Source organism: Pagrus major, chromosome 16 (assembly GCF_040436345.1).
Source record: "Pagrus major chromosome 16, Pma_NU_1.0".
NCBI classification, from domain to species: Eukaryota; Metazoa; Chordata; class Actinopteri; order Spariformes; family Sparidae; genus Pagrus; species Pagrus major.
The window spans coordinates 15,052,710-15,073,990 of record NC_133230.1 but is presented as its reverse complement, the minus strand read 5'-3'; the positions used below and the strand labels follow the sequence as shown (position 1 = coordinate 15,073,990).

The 21,281-nt window shown below is 42.9% G+C and overlaps 1 protein-coding gene across 3 annotated transcripts in view; it reads left to right on the top strand.

The window, feature by feature from the left end:
* Positions 1–18,988, top strand: part of rbms3 (RNA binding motif, single stranded interacting protein) — a 294,917-nt gene extending 275,929 nt beyond the window's left edge. The window contains exons 12-15 of one of the 3 annotated variants that reach the window (XM_073483024.1): positions 1,482–1,592; positions 8,711–8,800; positions 10,791–10,915; positions 11,839–18,988. In XM_073483024.1, coding sequence (XP_073339125.1) covers positions 1,482–1,592; positions 8,711–8,800; positions 10,791–10,915; positions 11,839–11,902 — 390 coding nt within the window. In that variant the 3' untranslated portion in view covers positions 11,903–18,988. Of the gene's footprint in view, positions 1–1,481; positions 1,593–8,710; positions 8,801–10,790; positions 10,920–11,834 lie in introns of those variants that run through there. The other 2 variants (XM_073483022.1, XM_073483023.1) reach the window with 2 other exon arrangements.
* Positions 18,989–21,281: the final 2,293 nt, after the last annotated feature.

Below are 21,281 nucleotides of genomic sequence, written 5' to 3'. Positions count from 1 at the left end.
ATGTTAAATCTTCCCAGTTTACATTATTTATCGTACAACATTTTGATCGAGTGTCGTGTCAGCCTGAGAGGCAAAAATGTCTGTAAATGAAAGCCTCAAGTTTGTGTGGTGCAACCTGTTTTAATTTAATGATGCATAAATAATTTAGTCAACTCTAACTATGTTATAACGAGGTTAAGTTTCAACTGCCAAAGATTTGGGTTCACTTGGAGTTCTTCTTCAGACGCCGATCTCAGCTTTCCACTCGGTGTCTTTCTTTTTGTGCTGAGCTGAAACTCAGGGAAGGATCACATGAAGCTTGCACATTGAGTGAGTGAGGGAGGAGAGAGGGAGGTAGCTGTGTTGAGAATGCAGGGAGTAGACAAGCAGAGCGATTCTGACAGGCTGTGTCTGCACAGTTTGTTCTCCAATAGGCCCACACAGAGTCACCAGTGGGGTGCGCACATGCACGCGCGCACTCGCAAACACACTTTATTGGAGTCGCACGCTCATATACACACACACAGATACTGTCAGTCTCTTTCACACTTGTGCACGGATGCTGTTAGACACAGTGTGTTGCAGGCTTACCTACAAACCCACATAAACACTCTTACAACACAAAGTGAAAAGGGAGGCGAGCAGAGGAAAAGGGCTTGGTTTTGAAAGCGTTCCTCCCGAGGCTTCAGTGCTGGGGAAATGGAGCTATCATGACAAGGGATGAAAGAGCAACAATGGTTTCATCACTTTCCCTCATGTTCCACTGCACCGTGAAAAAAGAAGCTTCTAGCGTTCTCATCCGCCTGTTAGGGAAAACATGCCGCGCATTATACCAGGAGGGGAGTGAGTGAGGGAGAGAGGGAGAGACAGGGAGGGAGAAAGCATCCTCTCCCATCAATCAATGAACCGCACAAACCCATATTGTTGATACATCAGCAGCCGATATTGATGATTTTGATGGAGCAAAGACAATAGTGTGTATCGATCTTGAAAAAGTCCCTGTGTTTTGTTCCTGTTTATCGACACTGTGCCTCTTCCTTTCTTCTTCTCTGGCTGCATTGTCCCTGTGTCACCCTTGCCTGGGCCCCATGCTTCTTTCTTCCTCTGTTATTATTGCTTTTATGTTTTTGGCGATATGATCTCCTCCCCCAACTCTTCTCCTTCCTGTCCTCCTGCTTACTTTTGTCACATTTCTTCTCCTCTCTAACCCTGACTTCCTGCCTGTCCACCTTTAGCCACCACAACTCCAAGTCTCCATCCTCCCTCACACTTTATCCCCTTCTTTATCCACCTTTATACCTCCTTTCCCTTGCAAAATCAGTCAGCCTTCTCTCTCATATTTATGTTTGCTTTGCTGTTTTCTTTGATATGTTTTTAAAATATTTCACATTGACTCATGGAGCACCATCAACCACTTTGTGCAAGCTAATAGGAATCAGAATAAAGACTAAAAGTCATCAGTCATCTCACCTTCTCCTTGTCTTTTCCTCTCGTTCCACCAGGGTGCAGTGATCACGCCAGCCATGGACCACACTATGTCCATGCAGCCTGCCAGCATGATGGGCCCTATCACCCAGCAGATGAACCATCTGTCCCTGGGCACTACAGGAAGTGTGAGTACTCCCTCGCTGCGCTCCAATGAACCACCCACATTACACAAACACCCAAACACAAGCTTGTCTAGCTGCCATAAACCAGATGAGAGAAGCTCCCAAGTTGATTAAAAAATGATACACTCATCTAGATGGTCTTGCGACCACAGCAGTAAGCTTTATGAGCAGCAAAGGCGGTGGTGCCTTCAAGTCAGTAGTCAGGGGTGAAAACAACAAAACAAAAAAAATCTTCACCTTACTATGCATGTTTTTTATGGGTAACTTAAACAATTTCATAAACCAAACATGTAAACGATTCAACCTGACAACCTTCTGGCTGCGGCCTCTCTTTGCATTTTCATCCTTGCATCGTAAATGCACAGTGACGCATGTTTCTCCTCTCCAACACGCCTACCTGGACCTTTGCGGATAGACTGTAGCACTGAAGGCGAATGCATGATGTTTTCATCCCTTTTAAGTGGAAATAACAGAATGTATTAGTGAACAGCTGACCCAAAACAGATGCAAAATGATTTAATCAGAAAAGAAAACAGTGTGCATTTAACTACAGCTGCACAGTATTTTCCTAAAACAGATTAATTCTGCCAGCAGCAGTTAGTTTCAGCTGATCGTTCTGTTGACAGTCGTAGTAGCAGTTAAACTTGTATTTGTTACAACAACCATTTTGTCATAACTGTGACCAAGCAAATATTAACAGGCGTTTTTTTATTTGATACCCTGTCTCATCTATAGCTACTCTCTGATTTGTGATTTGTTAATGCAGTTTTTATGTGATCAGTTAACTGCTAATAACGGGAGCCATTATACTAGCTGTCCGAGACAGAAGACATTTATGGTACCCGTTAATTTACTGTTGAGCTAACTGTTGTGTATTTTACCCTTTTTACTTTCACTCTGTGTGTTAACTAAATGGATTACGGTGTTGTACTTCCTGTGAGGACATCATGTGGTGAAACCTTGTTTCTTCCTGAAATGAGGGACAGTTACACAGCATATCTGAATCTTTCAGTAAATACCATTAATAAGTAAAGCATTTGTTCGATTAATGAAGGAATATAAATGCAGGATGTAGCATTTACACTGTTTTTTTGTGGTGGTCAATAAATCCAAAGCTTTATTGTGCTTCCAATGAATGCCCAGGTGCACTTTAAATGTATTTGTGGCTGTTTTGCTGTTACTCCTTTTCATCATACCAGTCCAGCTATGCAAAACATCTAAAAAGTCAACATCTGCTCTTAAGAGTTGAGACAGAATATTAAACAAAGAAAACAGTATGTGTCCATTAAGCAGTTGGTAGAAGGACTAAGTAGAGGCCTTTTATCTTTCCGGAACATTGTTCATGTAGCTCAAAAACAAAGTGCACATTGTGTAAGAGATGAATTTTACATTTCCTGTCAAGAAAGCCAAACCTTCTTAGGCTGTCACCACATGTGCTCTGCCATGGAGCTGCCGTATCATTTGTTTGACACTGCATGCATTCGTGGCCAGATATTGAGAGAGCATATTTCCTCCCTGATCTTCCACATTAAACAGATTTCCTGTGAAGCTTAACAGTGTGACAGAGCTCTCTATTCTCCACCTTCCTCACTTTCACCCTCTAATTTCTGTCTCTCTCTTACACTTTCTGTCTCACTCACTCTCTAAATCAAACATCAAGTCTATCACTCCATCAGTTTACTTTATTCCACGCACACACTCGCTTGCAGACACCGGCCCCTACACCAGGAACTCCCCCCTGTTTCAGGATCAAGTCGACTTAGAGGTGTCACACAGCTCTGAAGCCTGACTTCCTGCCCTAACCCTGCTGCCCCGGGGGCAGGCAAGCAGGCAGCTTTGCTGTGGGACTACGTTTGATCTCTCTGTGTGTGTTTGTGTGTGTGTGTATGATTGAAACAGTGCTGTATTGTACAGTTATCCATGTGTTTCCAGGTGAGCTGTCAGCGACTGTGACGCCATGTTGGCTCTGTCAGGAATGCCCCCACCCTAATCTGCCCCAGCTGTGTTAACAGCCAGGATTAGAGACAGGCTAATCTATGATGATGGCTTCTGATGTTTGATGGGTTGAATTATAGTAGAAAGTGGGTTAAGGCACTCTCTCTCCTTTTTTCATTTCTGGTTTACTCTGTCTGCCTCTCCCCTTTCTGCCTGCTTAGCCTTCCTGAGGCGATGTGCTGTGTAGCATAACTTCTCCATGGCTGAGCTGCACACAAGGCATGCCACACTTTATCATCTATCGGAATTGAGACATGTTTCCTATAACTCTCATTCTTAAGCCAGATGTGGAAGCCCTTTTATACTGGCCAATTGAGAAAGACTGTTAAAAGAGGGGTTAGGAACTGAAATCTGTACCTATCCGTGTAGTAAACTGGACTTGACACCACATACTCTTAGAGCACATTCCTCATGTGTGCACACATGTGGCGAGGTTGTTTTGATTACCCCCACTGGCCACGTGACTCCGCTTTCACCGCAGAAGAGCACCTGCCATAAGTAACATCTCCAAAGTCAACAACTTATCACGACAGCCTCTGGCCGCTGAAGGAGGAGCCACACCTCAGAATACTCTTGGCTGTTCCAGGGCTCTCTGCGGCTGTTTGTGTATGGCTGTGGCTTTCTTCTTCTCTCCAAGAAAAGAACCAAATGTTCCCGGTCCGCCCAGGCTGTGACACTGGTGTGGTGACCATAGCTTTCCGAGAAGGCAGTGTTATTTTGCAGCGAGGATCGGCACGGAGGGTTAAGGAAAACCTCGCCTAGTAATGAGGAAGCATGGAGCGCTGCCTGTGTGTGATGGTCACTGCTTTGGAATTCAGCTGCTTCACAAGAAAAACAACTTCTGTAGTCACCCAGCTGAGTTTGGTGACCGTCTATCTTGAACAACTTGATTACAGAATGCTAAAGAACCTCAGGCCTGCTGTTTATGGATGGCACACATAAACATGCCATCCGTGCCCCCTCACTGATTAAATTTACCGTGTTTGGTGCCTATCGCCTTGTTACTGATTTATTTACCATCTTCGAGCTCTCACCACTCAACATGAGTCTATCTGTGACACTTTGCGTTAGTTGCTGTGTGCATGTGCGGATGTGCACACGCTGTCATTTTAGTATCTGCGTGTGTGTCAGTGTCTGCGTTTGTGCGCGAGCGACACAGTGTTTGACATGACAAGAGGTGACCTTCCCTCTGTGTTCTCCATCCTACTCCTGTCATTGCATGTAGAACCCAGGTCTCTGTTGTCATGGTGATTGACAGCCTCTCTGTCCCTGGAAGACAGATTTGTGTGAAGCGCTTTCCTCTATTATCTGGGCTGTTTCCCTTGCTTTTCTATGACAAAGTCTAAGTACAGTGAGTTATTCTGCATTTCCATAAACAATGCATGGCTATATTTAACCTTTACTCACCCGGGGTAAGTTAACTGAGCGTGCACTCTCTTCTTGTGTAGCGTAGTAACACATGTTGACATGGTGGGTCCCTCCAACACTGAGCAGTTAGGTCCTTTTATGGCATTGTTGTTTTTTTTTTTTAATTTCACAGTGCATTTTGAATGTGTTTCAGGGCTCTTAGCCAAGAAATGTGAATGTGGTGCATGAGTTGTGCCACTTTTAAATGAATTTTAATGTTCTGTATTTGAAGTTTGTTCTCTAACTTTTCATGTTCTTTATAAATGTATTCTGAATCTAAATTGTGCTCTGAATATGACCTTTACTCTGAATTTAAATTATATGTTGTCAATTTGTATGCACATTAAATGCATAAACTTACAGTAAGCAACAGACGCCGCAGTGCAGTCAGATTTTTGCCTGATACTCTGAATTCTTGATTACAGATAATAGCAGTCATTTTGTGGGACAGAGTTAACTGTTTACTGCATATTTTGGAGTCCGTCTAGTATTTTAACTTAAAGATGTGCCGATCAATATTTTACTATTAACAATGACAAAATTACTTTTGAAAGGGGTCACTCATCACACAGATAATTATGCAGTTTTCTCGTGAGGGTTTTAGCATCTTTGCTCATTGTTTTTACAGCCTTCAGCTGTAGTGTAGTAGAGGGAGAATACAGTGCTGTAGCCCTGGACAGCACTAAAGCATGTAAACCTATTCTAGTACTAACCCAAAATAAAATGATGAACCTGAAAATGAGCATAATATGTCTCCTTTAACAGAAGTGCTCCAGAGCGCTACGAGGGTTCAAAAACTCCACAGGGTACCTTTAATGCTAAAATAGTAATATGATATACTGTAAAAGCCTGCTGATAAGAATGTGCTTAAGGAGGTGATTAAAAAGATGACAGTGATTTTGCCAATATACATTACTGCAGGCGGGTGGTTAACAAAGCCTGAGGGCCAAGATATGGAGGGCTTTTCATGGTGAAGTGGTACAGCACTGTGATTCACAGCCGCTGGTGTGCAACTCCAATAGCTTCCATCGTGTTGGAGCCCCACAGCTAAGATCAATAGTCATCAGAGCCCATCCCCTCGCTGCTCTGCCATTAATAACCCACACTGAGTGGCTGGATGCTCTTGCCTTGACCAACTGTTATCCTCTAGCTTGCACACGATGCAACAGAACAGCATGTCAACACGGAGGGGATGGATGGATGTGGAGTGACAGACATAGAGGCGGATGATTTATTTAAACATGCTAACGTGCCGTGCTTCATTCCACCAGTGCCAGAACAACACATTTCTGGAGAAATAGAAAACTTAAAGCAGAAAGTAAACTTTCCTATCATCCTTGTACCCATCAAACAGAAATGCAGTGCCTTAAAAGATGCAGAGGCCCAAACCACTGTGGTACCAGAGTGGTTCTGTCTATGGTATGGATTTTTGTCCTTGTGTTGCTGCATTGCGGTCTGACTTTATACTGTAGTTCTAGCTGTATGTCATGGAGAGTGATGGTAGAGAAGAGACTTAAGGAGTCCATTCACACCAGCCTCGTTAAGGAACTATTCAGGCCTCCTGTTCATCAAACATACGCGCACGCCATCTGTTCCAGGCGCAGGTGTGTGTGTGCATGTGCATAGACACGGTGGCTACGTGTGTGACTGCAAGAGCGAAACACCATTTATTGCCAATTAGGGATGCTTTATATCGCCCAAACCTGTCCCCTGACTATGGACAGGGAAGTATTAAAAGAGTTGAAATTGGACAAAAATCATCTTTATCACCATAGCAACCCAATTCACTGTAGCCAGGCTTGACATCCCCCTGACTTTCCACAGCAGCGACTGCAGAAATATGCCCTGCTCAACCTGCCACATTAAATAGGTTAACTAATGGTTATGGTAGAAGAAGAAATCTTATCTTATTAAATTTTCTTGTTAAATCTAATTTAAATTCCTCTCAGAGTCCTGCAGAGAAATATAACATTTCAAATGGACATTCTCCCTTTGACAGGGAGATTTTGATATTGCTAATTATCTCCCGCTTCCCTTCATTTGCTTTCATGCAGCCCTCACAGGTGAGTAGGCTGAATAAGTTAATGGGAAGGAGAAGGCGAAGGCAAAAAAAAGTCCAGAGGAAAATTGGTATGCATGGTTTGGATTCACCAGGGAGAAGGTCACTTCAACAATCTGATAGGCCCTTTTAGACGATAGCAGGTTGAGAGAGAGCGGGAGGGAGAGAGAGAGCGAGTGACAGGAAGGTGAGAGGGAAGGAGCGATGACACAGAGAGGTAATGTGGTAATGTGTCAGGAAGTCTGGATATGCCACCTCACCCCGTCCTGAGTATGACAGCCCTGGAGGTGTGATAACCTTAAATTCACATGCACGGACCCACACAGTCATACGAACGCACACTAACATCCATCCCAGGGCATCCTCCTGGCCATGTGTAGCGACGGTGGGGGAGTTAATCACCCATGTCCATGGCCTTTAGCTGCTCTCATTAGCGGTGAGCGGTGGAGCCGTACCCGATCCATTAGCAACGCTGCCGGTAATGACACTTCACCAGCACCGCCGGGCCCACGGCCAAGAAAGGCTCCGCAGCCCAGCACAGCCCCTCCATTACTGCCTCCTACTGCATACTGCCGCCACGCTTTTTAGCACTGGTGAGGGGGACTGAGAGGCAAAGGGAAAAAATAAGACAGGCAGAAAGGGGATTGTACTTCCCTTTTTTCCTTGGTCCGGAAAAGCAGCAGGAAGGCGAGGAGAGGCAGAGAGGCAGCCTGGTGGCTTTTATCTGGGATCACATCCGCTGGCGCTGTACTGCAGCATTATCGTTCCAAGCCTCTTTGTCTTTGTCTGTCTCTCACAGGCTCACACAGAGACACACACACAGACATGCATGTATGTTCCCGGACACACAGGAGAGCACATGCATGCAGTACATCCACATGCACAGCCGGACAGGCAAATACTGATAACTCATCTTTTTATGCACAGGCATGTGTTAATTAAAAAGAAGCACGCACACACACGCACACTGGTAAATCAGGCTTACACTGGCACGCAATTTCACTACACACACACACACATATTCACACACAACATTCATTCACAGCAAGTCCCAGAGAAAGCCTCACACAAAGTGCTGTGTCCTCATTCATATTGCATGTGAAAGCCCCTCGGCTGTCATGTTACCGAACTTGTGTCACGTCTGTAAAATGGCCATCACGGAGAGGGCGAGCACCCAGTTAAAAGCCAGGGCAGGCATGACTAAAGGAATATAGGCCACAGGCAACATACCTCCTGCTTTCTCCTTCCTCTCTCTCTCTCCTTCACTTCATTTCTTTCAGCTTTTTATGATTTTTTTTTTTTTTTTTCATCTTCTCAGCTGTGGTCTGGTGCATTCGCTTGCCTGTGAAGTTTTGGTGGAACAGCAGGACATCTCCTCTTCCTCCTACTCCTCTGTCTACCTCTCATACATCTCTTCTACTCTCCTCTGCTCGGTTGAGAGCGCACACACATTCTCTTAGCGCCCTCCAAAGGACGCTGAGGGCACTGCAAGCTCTCATTCCGGGGATAATTGCAGTGAACGAAGCTTTCCAGGGAATTGTGAATTTGTCTCCCTTGCCCCATCTTGTATAGGGATCACAAATTTTACGAATGTGTGTGTTGCATGTCGTATCTCTGTCACAGGATTTTGATATATGTGTGTGTTTTGTTTGTGTTTCAGTACATGACTGCTGCAGCTGCCGCAGCGCCTATGCAAGGGACCTACATTCCCCAGTACACTCCTGTGCCTCCAACAGCCGTCCCTGTCGAAGTAAGACCCACAAACATGCACGCGTTACCTACCAATAAATAATAATTGGTCTGTGTTTACCCAAAGGAGGACATCATTACTCCTGACAGCCCACTCACTTAAGCCCACAAGCGCTCACTTCGTCCATTCCCGAACCTGCTCACCACATCAACACATCTAAACAATCATTAAATAGACAGATTACATTTGAAACACGCTGTGAATTGCCTTTATTCTCTCTAAACTAATGGCCTTGCACCGCTAAGCAAACAGCCCTGGATGAAAACTGCAAGCAAAGCAGGATGAGTCAGAAGTTTTATAGTATTTGGGAAAGACATTTGAAGTCAGACTTTGTCACTTCTTCGGCGGCTGTCTGAGCTCCTGGCAGGTTCGTGCAGTCCAGTCTGAGAAATGATGAGCGTGGAAAGCGGGCGGGCCGGCGAGGGGAACGGGCCGGCTGTCTGGCGGCTGACAGTGCAGTCGTATTCAGATGGACTATCAGTCGTGTATCAAATGACAGCAGCTGAAGTGAGACACAGTGCCGGCGGTGCTATCTCTCTCTCTCTCTCTTTCCCTCTCCCCTCTCACAGCCGGTCCGGGCTGGTAGGTAGCTGCAACACACACACATCCGTCAGCCACGGAGGTATGGTTAGCCCACCAGCCACGGACAATGACAGCTCCCCCTGACAGAACCATTAGTCGCTCCTCCCCACCTCTTACGTCCCCCTCCTCAGAAAGTTCCTCATGAAGGGAGGAGAGAGATGTAGTTGTAGTGTAGCCCCTGGCGCCTCTTACCTATTTCATCCTCGGCGTCGTCCTCTCAATGCCAGCGTCAGCAGCGGGGTGTACATCACTGTATCAGCCAGTGTCTGGAGGGCTGATGTATGGACAGGACGCAGTATCCTTGAGAGCTTGTTAAAGGTGATTGAGACGACTCAGTGATGGGGACAATCGGTAATGCCAGACACATAAAAAGGCTCAGAGGTTGTTGTGATGAATTCGGTGCACAAGGCCGTCTTTAAAGACTTTTTCGAACACATCTGCAGGCAGTTTGGCACATTTTGTACTTTTTGTTTTATTATGCGTATATGTTTGACTCACATACACTGATCACTATGCAATGTCAAATCACAGTAAGGCGATTTCACTTCTGTATTCTTCGTTGTGTATTTTATTTAACCACCTAAGTTTTATTTTTCTTACAGTGCTTTGCTGATGCTGTATCTGTACTGTTACTGTAACTTAATTGAAGTTCAAATGCAAAACATTTATTGTTATATGGCTGCACCCAGCGTTGTTTAAAGTATCCAAATGTCATGCTTGAGTAAAAAGTAAAGATATCGTGTTAACCCTACCCTAGTCTTAAAGTGTTTGCTCTCAAACGTGCTTAAATATTAAAATAATTTTCTGGCAATAAAAGTTACTTAAGTATCAAAAGTACAAGTAAAATTGAATTATACATATATCTACATGTACAGGTATGTATATACTTTTATGCGTCGACCTATTACTGGACTGGCATTTTTGAATTGAGTGTTATTTTGAAATCTGATCACCAATGAAGTAAATTGGCTTTAAAATGTGTTACTTTGGCTCTGATGTAACATGCAATCTGCAAAGTAATAAGTAACTAGAGTTTTCAATAAATGTAGTGGAGTAAAAAATTATATTTGCCTCCAAAATGTAGTGGACTGGAAGTATAAAGTAGCAGAAAATGGAATACTTTTATGTCATGTCCAAACAGATCTGTTGTAGCCTTATTTTTGATATGATATGAATAAAAAAGCTCCTTCAAACGGGATAAATATAACAGCATTAGAGGACAACTGTCTCCTCCAGGACAGGAAGGACATGCACCAGTACAGGTGTATCCACAGAATAGACAGAAGTTGAAGAAAAAGAGTTTTATTCGCTTTCAGTCACATACTTTTGGACAGAAGGTACTAACCGTTGCAGAGAGACGCTTGTTAGAGTTCAGAGCTGACACGTCTCCTCTCCTGTGTGTCCTCAGGGAGTGGTGACGGACGCCTCCCCCCAGACAGTGGCTCCCTCGTCACAGGAGGTGGCTGGCCAGCAGCAACAGATCCAGGTGGACAGCGCTGCCGACCATGTTCCTGCTTACTCATACCAGTCCAAGTAAGTTGGAGCTGCTGTCAGCCATTTTAACATTGTATTCTTTCTTTACAGGGCAGTTTTTATTATTTTAAATCAATATTTTTTTGATTCATCATTATTTCACAAATTCACAGACAGGTTTATTACTCACTCAGTGAATCTAACTTGTACAGACAAGCTTCCAAACTTAGATATTTATACGAGCTTGTTTATCAAACTGGTAGTGATGTTGTGTTTATTTAATACTGTGAATCAGCAGAAAAGAGATTTGTTTTGAACATTTTGAGAGAATAGCAGTAAAAAAAAAATAAAAAATACTTTGAGTTGATACAAATCACAGAAAGAGAAAGCAGAATATAAGAAAATAAATGTATTTTTGTTATTCCTTTTACATGGTTGTCCTTTTCAAAAGGTTTGCTGACATTTTGATTTACTTAACATTGTTTCTTTACATTCTAGCCTGTGATGATAACATCTAATGGCAAAGGGAGGTTTAGACAGCTCAGCATCCACCGCTAAGTACTCAGGAACCTGTTCAGTAAAATTTAAATAGCAGCCCGGTCTAATATCAAACACATCAGCGGCAAAAACAAAATCAGTCAAATTGCGAGGTATCTCTCTTTGACGAATACGTTCACTTCAGCAGCACAGTACAAAACACTGATCTGGAAATAAAATGAAATGAGAGGACGTAGTGGTGCCATTATAAAATGACTCAAATTATTCCTGACTGCTGTTGTCGTTCTGGCAGCTCTTCTGACCTGATCAGAACTGCGCAACGTGCTTCATTTCGCTTCAGTCTTCTGACTTTGCTGTCAGCTGTCAGCTCTGTTGCTTTTTCTGTGTTTGTAATATTGTGCTTTGATTACAACCACACCAACCCCCCTCTCCTCTCTCCTTCTCTCTGTCTTTCTCTCTCTGTTTTCTCCTCTTTCATCAGATAGCAACGGCCTGAGCGAATGTTCCTGTGACAGCGTTGCCTTGAGACAGAAGGTGGCTGCACTGTGAATGTGAGGAAAAGAGAAAAGAAAGAGATTGCTTCCAGATTGCCCAGGCACCAAAAAAGAGACACTTTTTTCATTTCCTACCTGGCCTACGAGAAAAAAAAAAAAAAAAAACTCAAGACGGAGGTAAAGAGTGCTGAGGAAGGGGATGGGGAAATTGCTGGGCACAGTGCAAAGAAGTGAAATTGTTTAGTCTGGGAACCTGCCTGAAGGGCTGGGCTGAAGCTTGAAAAGTTTCTCTAAGAAATATCTCAACCAGTAAAGAAAAAAAAAGAAAAAAAAAACAAAGAGAAAAAATGACAAAAAAAAAAAGGTTGAATGCGCAGGTAGGTGATGAAGTTTATTTTGTAATTAGAAAAGAGGAGTCAAGTTTGAGATACACACAGAGATTGTCTTCCTCAGATATTAAGCTACAATTTCTTTTCACTCTTTTTTATGTTCTAGTGTTAAATTTTAGTTTTCTAGATATATTCGAAAACAAAGTGTTTTTTTCTTTCTTGAATCTTCATGGCCTTAATTTGAAGGGCGCCAGAAACTTTTTACAGAGTTCAAGTCTGACGTCTGGTTAGGAGAAAAAAAAAAAACAAGCAAAACGAAATCAGTCTCTTGGACCACTCGGAGGGTACAAGACACTGGATGAGTTGTTCTAAAGAGGAAAAAAGAATCTATCACATAAGCTGTACAGATTTAATAGAGAAGAGCTTTTTTTCGTTTCTTCATTAGAAGAAAACTTTGATAATTATTATGTCAGAGGTAACTAAGTGTCAGAAGAAAACAAAATGTCTGTTGGGGAAAAAGACTCGGGGGAGGGCGGTGTCGGGGGGGGAGAAGATGCTTTGAAGAGATTTTTCACAGTGAGGAAAAAATGAAAACATAAGAAAACATGCTGCATTGTAGATGCAGTCTGTTGCAAATGCTGAACTTGTTTTTTATTATCATAATTATTATTTTACATGGCAAAAGTTGCTGTCAATGACATTAGTGCTTTTTATCTGCCACATTTTACCTTTTTTATGAGCTTTAAGATGTTTTTAGCCCGCTTTGCTTGTCACACTGCAAAAAGAAAAAAAAAAAAAAAAAAAAAAAAAGACGAAGAAAAAAATTATAAAATGAACCAAAAAAAAAAAAATTATGGAAAAAAAATTCTGGCAGTGAAATAAAAATTCTGTAGATTCAGTAGGAGCTTACGGTTTAAACCAATCAGTGCAAAAGCAATAGAAGAAATTGTTGACAATTTCTGTAGTCTTTCCTAGTTGTGGATCAAATGCAGCCCATGGATGGCCATTTTTATACCAAAGATGAAGAGACACTCTGAACCAGAGTTTTTTTGTTTTGGGTTTTGTTTTGTTTTCCTTTTCAGTTTTCGGTTTGATTTTGTTGTTGTTGATGTTGTTGTTGTTGATGATGTTAATGTTGATATCGTTGTTGTTGTTGTTGCCGTTGTCGTTGTTTTTTATTTGACCTTGATGGCCGGACCAGTCCTTACTATCCTTCTTGACATCTTCTTTTCACCGGGTTTAAGCTACTTTTCCACGGTTGTCCAAGCTGTTACACATACACACACACACACACACACACACACACACACACACACACACACACACATCTAAACATACACACACTTACTGTACAACCTCACACACACATCAAACAGTATTTAATGTGTGATGCAACCAGTGGCAGTCCTACCAAAAGTCCTTCTTCTTCTTCTTCTCTTCTTGTCTTTTCATTTCTTTTTACGTCTCGTCACTTTTGCGATGCTTTCACACACCGTGGGTGCATTCCACCTCTCAGATCCTGCAGGGAAAACTTTAGGAAACAGATTCAGTGGTCGTCGACACATTGCCTCCAGCTTTGTCCTCTTAGTGATTTCTGTCCTTTGTCTCTTTATCTCTTCAATTCAACCATAACTAACTCAAACATTTCTCAGCATACTGAGCTTCAGAGTTGAACTGGGAATCTCCCTGCTGCTGTTTGAACTCATATTAATCTCTGTCATGTAGAATCACCAAACCCAGGTCACTTCTTTTGAGTATTTATCTACCCAGAATACCAGATGAGTGGTGTTTTGCTGCGTATTGTACATCAGGTAAGTGAAGAAAAAGCTCTTTAAATCTGACTTTGAAGTCTTTAGCAATGATTGCATAAACTTGAATAGTACTGGCTCCATCTATTTGGCAGCCAACGCATTCTCAAACAACCGGGGGCTTCCTTCGATTTCGCCCTCTTGTTTTTAGGGTAGATATAAAGCTACTGCCAGCATCTGGTTAGCTTAGCTTAGCACAAAGACTGGAAACAGGGGGAAACAGCTAGCCTGGCTCTGTCCGGTAACAAAATCCATCCACCAGCACCTCTTAACCTGACTAATTAGCTCGTTATATCTCGTTTGTTTAATCCGTACAAAAACATGAAAGGGTGAATGGGAAAAAAAAAAAAAAACGTACTCGTCTTCAGTCAAGTAAGGCTACCAGCAGAGATTCCAGGAAGTTACTGTGAAGAAATGTCACACAGGTCCTTTAAAACACCTGAACAGAAGCTTAATTGACTCTTTTTAAACCAGGGAACTTTGCTTTTGTAAGACCTGTTTACATTGTAAGACTACCATCACTCTGTGACACTAACGAGGCATGGCAGCAGTGTGTTTAAAGGCTAGGAAAGGACCGTCTGTCTTGAACATCCCCCTGATCATTTGCCCAACCCAAGCAGGGGAGGTCAGCACACCTGTGGGAACTAACTACACCCCTCACCAGCCATAACAAGACGTTGATGGCAGCTCCTTCCTCGACCCCGCCGCTGAGTGTCAGTTACACCCCTGTTTGTCCCAATTTGTTGCACAAACAACCCCGTCTCATCCTATCCTGTCTTTCCATCCCAGAGCTGTGTGAGGTTTCCAATGATTTCATCTCCGAGGATTGTCCCCTGAAGAAATTGCCTGTGGGACAGCAGCCATTACAGCAGCCTTTTGTGTGTCAGGAGCGCTGTGTGTCTTCTCTGTTCGCCCATGTCCGCCTGCACTGCCCCACTGTGGTTCTACAGCACTAAAAAAAAAAGATTTTTTTCCCTGCTTCACTGGCACCATTAATGTGCCATGGCCAAGCCAGGCTCCTTTTGCTCTCATTTTCCCTCATTCTCTCCCTCTTCCCCCTCTCTCTCTGAGGTTTCTTCTCTTTATTGGATGGTGCAGAAGCAGAACCACAAACCAATTTCAGTCACTCTCGCAATGAGGCTTGACGGGCCCAATTTGTCTCCCTCCGGGGCAATAGGATCCACTCCAGTGTCCCTCAAAAGACCCCTTTCTTCCAGACAGAGAGGGAGCTTTTTGTTTGGTGACAATTGCAATTGAGCTCTTGCAGTTCATGTGACTCACTCCAAGTCCAGCGCTGCATTTCGGGACGCGATGGCATGTTGTGTGCACATTACAGGCGAGCTATGTCATCACGCGTGGCGATGTTTGTAACGAACAATCAAATTGTACATCGAGTGCCTTTAAAATTAAGCTTCCAGATGATTCCAAATGTGAAAGCAAAAGCACACGGAAGAGCTTGTTTGATTCAGCTGTGCTAAATAAATGCTACACAATACTGAAGCCACTCTTCGGTGCTAAAGAGGAAGCAGTCTCCGGGCTGGTGCCTTCGTTGTGTTCAGACGGCCACTGTTGTTCATTTTGGCCATGAACTCACACTTAACAGGCCACCTGTCCGCTTGACGACACACAAAAGAAACAGGCACACAGGTTCCTGAAGTGAACTATCGTCAAAGTCATACGTACGTTATCTTTTTCCTCAGTCTCAATGTAAATACCTGCTGTGTATTCTTTTCCTCTCCACCAGCGGAGGTCAAAAGCCAAATGCGTCATTCAGACTGTCTCTAAATGACCGTTCAGCTGTTTATTGTCCAATCAAATCAACACCTGCCCTTTTCCTTTCATCCGGTCTGACACTCTACATCTGCTTCCACTTGCCTTGAGGCTGTGATTTGCTCTTATCACCCAACGAACAAGTCTCTGCCACATAACAGTCTTTAACAGCTAATAACTGACAGACGAGCTCCCCGGACTCACCCTCATCACTCATCTGTTTCGCGTGAACTCATTGTATTCCACTTTTAAGTGTCCTGATTAAACAACGGAGCTGCTAAACTAAAACGCCACCAGTTTTAAGCTAATATGTGTGTGTCTTTGAGCGCGTGTGAGGAGCTGCTTTACCCGACAGCTCAACTTTTAGCGAGGTGAAGAATACAGCATAGCTATAACCAAGTTCTCTAGACATATACAGCTGCTGTTTTATAGAGTACAGAAGACATTTTTGAAGCTTAATAGGACTCATAATGCAGGAGTTGCACATCAGAGAGCAGAGCGTCCTACAAAATGGCCTGAGATTCAATAGTAATGGCATTACGGGAGATAGGATTACAAATAGCCAAGAGATTATGGAAAAACTGCACAACAAAGAATATCAGCTCTATTTTGCTAATGGAGATTCAAGAAAGAAAAAGACGTTAAGGCATGTGTTTGCTTTTGGTGTACGCTACCAATATATAACAGATCTGAAAGATTACCCGGCTGAAAAAAAACAGAAATGGCTTTTTCTTAATAGCACAAGGGCATAATGTACCTTTTCAGAATACCAATACCTTTGTGGAAGTGTACAGAAGGCATGCCTGCAATTTTAAGGAGGCTGTAGCAGAAACGCTCTGCTCAGCCCATGTGTCAGCACAAACCAGGAGCCGGCTATACCAAGAGACAAAGTGTATGTGTGTGAGAAAGAAAGAAAGAAGGAAAGAAAGAAAGAAAGAAAGAAAGAAAGAGGGATCATTAGCTACTGTTGCCGGGCAGAAGTGGTCATAGCCTGGAGTTTCTTTCAACGTCCCCTGTACAGGACTCCAAGAGAGCTGACAGGGTTGACCTAACTTAATAACAAACCCTCCATCCGTCCGTTAAAGTCAATTCCGTTCCCTTTCTTCAAGTCCACATCAGCATCTTTTTCAGCTTTAGAAAAAATTTAAAAAGACTCTTTTCCGCTGCTCTCTAGTCGTCTAATGATCTCACTTACTCTTAGAGAGGATTGTCCAAAAATCCAGGGGCCTGTTTCGCAAAATTTGCAAAGTCCGAGCTGCATTTTGCAGCGTGACATCATGACCTCTTGTGTGAGCTTCGACACTTTTCACTAATCCAAACAAACACCACACTTTTCTGCTGCTGCAGTTTCAATCGTTTTTGTGAAACGGGCTCATGGATTGCGGGAAAAGTTGCAGCTATCACGTTCATTATTTTCAGCTAGCAAGACAGCATGTTGGAGGTGTAACGTCCTTGTTAGCATGTCATTCATATTTCTGAGTAAAGGTCGCATTGATATTGTTTGCTGCCATAGTGCTAAAAAAGTTTATGCAATCATATATAAACATTTAAAATGAAGTACATTGGTAACACTTGATAATAACTACCATTAAGGGTGCAGTGTGTGAGAATTTTAGTTGAAAAAGTGTTGACGTATGTCGAAGACGTCTGTGTATTGTGTCGCAGAGATATCTATCGAGTGAGCATGCTAACAAGCTAGCCCCAGGTCTGTCCTGTCTTGTAATATCCATAGAGCTCCTAGTCCAGACCGCTAGCTGCAAAGCTAACTGAGCTAACTAGCTAACGGCAGCTTCAGTTACTCTGGTGATCTGCTGCCACCTATTTGTTTGGATGATGAATTTGAGAGGCGGCTACTTCTTACATACCGCATCTTTAACGAATGATACATTCAAAGCATTTCATGTTTGCTAACAGTGAAATAACTATTAACAAACATTAAATTAACTATAAATGTACTATTTATTAATAATGGTTATTATAAAGTGTTACCAGTGTATGTTTCCTGAGCTTAACTGTGTATCAATGACAATATTTAAATGACTACAATGCAGTAACTCTCACTCATCTGGTGCCCCAAGGAAAAAAAATCTGATGCTCTAAACTGTTTTCCACCCACTGTTTGATGCAGGAAGACGTTATAATACTGTACATCTGGAGCAAATGATTTTCACAGTCCTGTTTGGATAACACACACACTCTCTCAACAAGGAAAATCTTCTCTTCTGTGAGCTTACACTTCTCCGAGATACCTGATAAATACAGATCTTGAGACGTTATCTACATAGTAGTTTTCTCCGAGGCGAGGTACTTCACTGCCTTTTAAATAAACAGTCCTCTCAATCCGTCCCTAACTCACCGACCCTCACAATCACTGCCGCCATCACTAAATGTGGCATGCTCCAGAGAGTCATTAATTCCCCACTGTCGCAGGAGTAAACTCATAAAATGTACCACATGTCATACTCGCGGATTCATCCTTCCGAAACGGAGTCGTAGCCATTCCACATTGATCCTCCTGTGTTAGGAAAACAGTAGTTCAGAGTTACTCTCACAGCCCATCTCCCACAGAGTGTAAAGGAGAACCGTGGCTCAATAACTCATCACAGACCACCACATACACACTCACACTCACACACGCACACACACTCTCTCCACACACATAATGCAGTGGGAAAATTGCTCAAACTACCCCCCACAAGAGCGAGGCCCTGTGCTTTTTAATTGATGCTTCGGTCCACCTTTGATGAGAGCTATCGATTGGCCACACAACCCCAGGAGCTCAGCCAGTCAGCCAGCCAGCAACCTCCCTATCCCCCCCACCCCTCGTGGAGTTCAAACAGCTCCCGGAGAAATACAAAATCCAACAATGACTAGGAAATGGCCGACCAAATTGTTTAGAGATAGCCAGCGCAGAAAGTGCGTCAGGCGTGGGATTCGTTTAAAAAAAAAAAAGAGGAACTATTTATTAGGACAGCAGAGCGGTTTTTAATTTTGGCGTTTGATTTTTTTTTTGTTGGTTTTTTTTTTGGTTAGTTTTCTCTTTTTGTTTGTTTTTCACTTTTCTTTGTTTCAGCGCCGAGGAGGACATGGTCACGCCTCGCACACGCTGCTCAGTGTGTGTGATCTTTGAGAAAACTATCTGTACATCTGTGGATGTTAGGATTTGACTTGGGTTTTATGAGTTGTTTTTTTCTCTCTGATGAAGCTTTCAATAAAAAAATGTGGAAAAAAGCACCAAGGAGCGCTGTATTTCTTTTCATCTGCATCGCAAATGATTGTGTTTCATCACAGCTGGCTGTTTTTCCTGTCCTCAAGCCATTATTATGGAAACTTCTATTATGCACCGAGCATCCTCCGAGGAAAAAGCACACACACACCGAACACACCATCTTCCACATAGCCTATTATCTATATGACTAAATTGCAGTGGGAAGCAAGAGGAAGCCCTATTATTATTATCATCCAGCCTGATGGCACATGCTGCACATTGACCTTGGTCCCTCACTTCCTCTCATAATTACAGCCTTCGCAAATGGAGCTAATACCTCTCGATGGGATTTCCCCCATCACAGCTCACACGCACTTGATTGGGCGTAAAGTGGTCATAATCAAAGATGGAGGAGCCTGCTGGAGGAAGAAGTGGATCGATGGCAATCAATCTTCCTCTTCACTCTCATTTAGGCCCAATCAATTGCTGTCCTTGTCACCTCCTAGGGACGCCTGTTCTGTCAATACCGAGGCTGCACAGTAGCCAAGTTTCCACTGCCTGAGACGTCTCGGCGAAGATCAAGGCAACAAGGCCGGCGCTCCAAGACAAAAGACATCTTAATAGAGAACAATTGACCGCTCGGATCAGACCGAGTGTGTGTGCATGTGCGCTCGAATGTGCATGATTGGGTCACAGCTTCCTTTTTTTTTTTATTATGCATCTGAGAATACACAGAAGCCCCTCAGTGCTTGACAGAGATAACTGCCGGTGTAGTACATTTACAGCAATTTAAAACATTTTACTGCTCTGAGAGACTCCTCCAGGGTGCCATGGTTTTCTCCACTGCACACTCACATGGCTGTTAAATCTGGGAAAATGCAGTGGGATCCTTTATCGAGTGAAATGCCACAGATTCAATCTCACTCCCTCGGAGCCAGGCAGCCTCCTTATCTGGACTTATAGAGATGTAGCAGCTGAGCACCACAAGGGTGCAGCATACCAACACAGATGTTATCTGCTGTGTTTATTTCACAGAGGAGTGAGAACCCCTCCACGCACACACACACACATATATACACAGCGCCATCACCACCACTGGATACAGATCAAGGACATCTCCACTGGGTAAAACACGACAGCACCACCAGCCATCCCATCAAGCGTTTGCCATCTGCTGAATACATACGACGATTAAGAAGGAAAAGCCCGGACGAGCATTAAAATATATCTGTCCTACTTGCAATACAAATTGTGTGATTGATGTGTATTTATATAGGATAAGCACGCTCTTTGAGGGGTCCCTGGAAGCAGCATTTGGTGTTGATAAGGGAGCTGATGGCAAATCCTGGCGGCAGCTTCACTGTGAAAACTGAATTATATGGAAACAGATAAATCCCATGTGCGTTTAAAGGTGCGGACTGAAAAGATATAGCAAATTATGACTTTCTTTAAACTGTTTGTACAGGACAATAAATGTTAAAACGACAGTAGAGATTATTTTGACGTTTTTAGCAACAATCCTAATGCAACGGAAATATATTTCCATATTTGTGGATATAATATTTTAATATTCTGGGTCAGTGTTATGACGATCTGCGCACTTTGAAACTACATAGTATACTGATATGAAGAGTTGGCTTATGTTTGAAATACGATAACCAGCAAATAATCAGAAGTTTACTGTATATATATAATAATGGACTTGCAAAATACTTGAATATATTAAATTATATATATTTTCTGCATACTGAGGAATACTAATATTATTACTGTTTTTCATGCAGTGTAAAAAAAATCCCATATCTTAAAACATGCACAATATATTTTTAGTAATGTATTTTTTAATACATATCATATATCAAAATATTACAACAACACTTCATTTGGAGGGCTGTGAGGTACTGTGGCAACACCTCAAGTCTTGCTAAGCATCAGAGATTTAATCCCGATCCAGAATATGATGAGGTAATGCAGCGGTGGTCTAAAGAAGAGGAGAAGAAAGGTGCTGCTAAGGCTTGACAGACATCAATCACTGGGTTCTTTGGCACTGGCGTGAGAGAGAGAGAGCAGCTACATGCAACTTTTATTGCTATCACTGACCACGGTAAAGTGAAATCACATCCATCCAGGCTTCAGTTTGTGTGTGTTGATGTTCAAACAACAGGAGTTCAGAGCTTTCTAGAAACTACAGACTTTTGTTTAGGCTTTTGTGCAGATTAGTATCTTATTGGTATCCAGTGATACCAGCCTGGGCTTTACTTGGTATCAGATTGGAAAAGAAATCAGTAGTATCACACACCACTACCTTCTATGTATTAA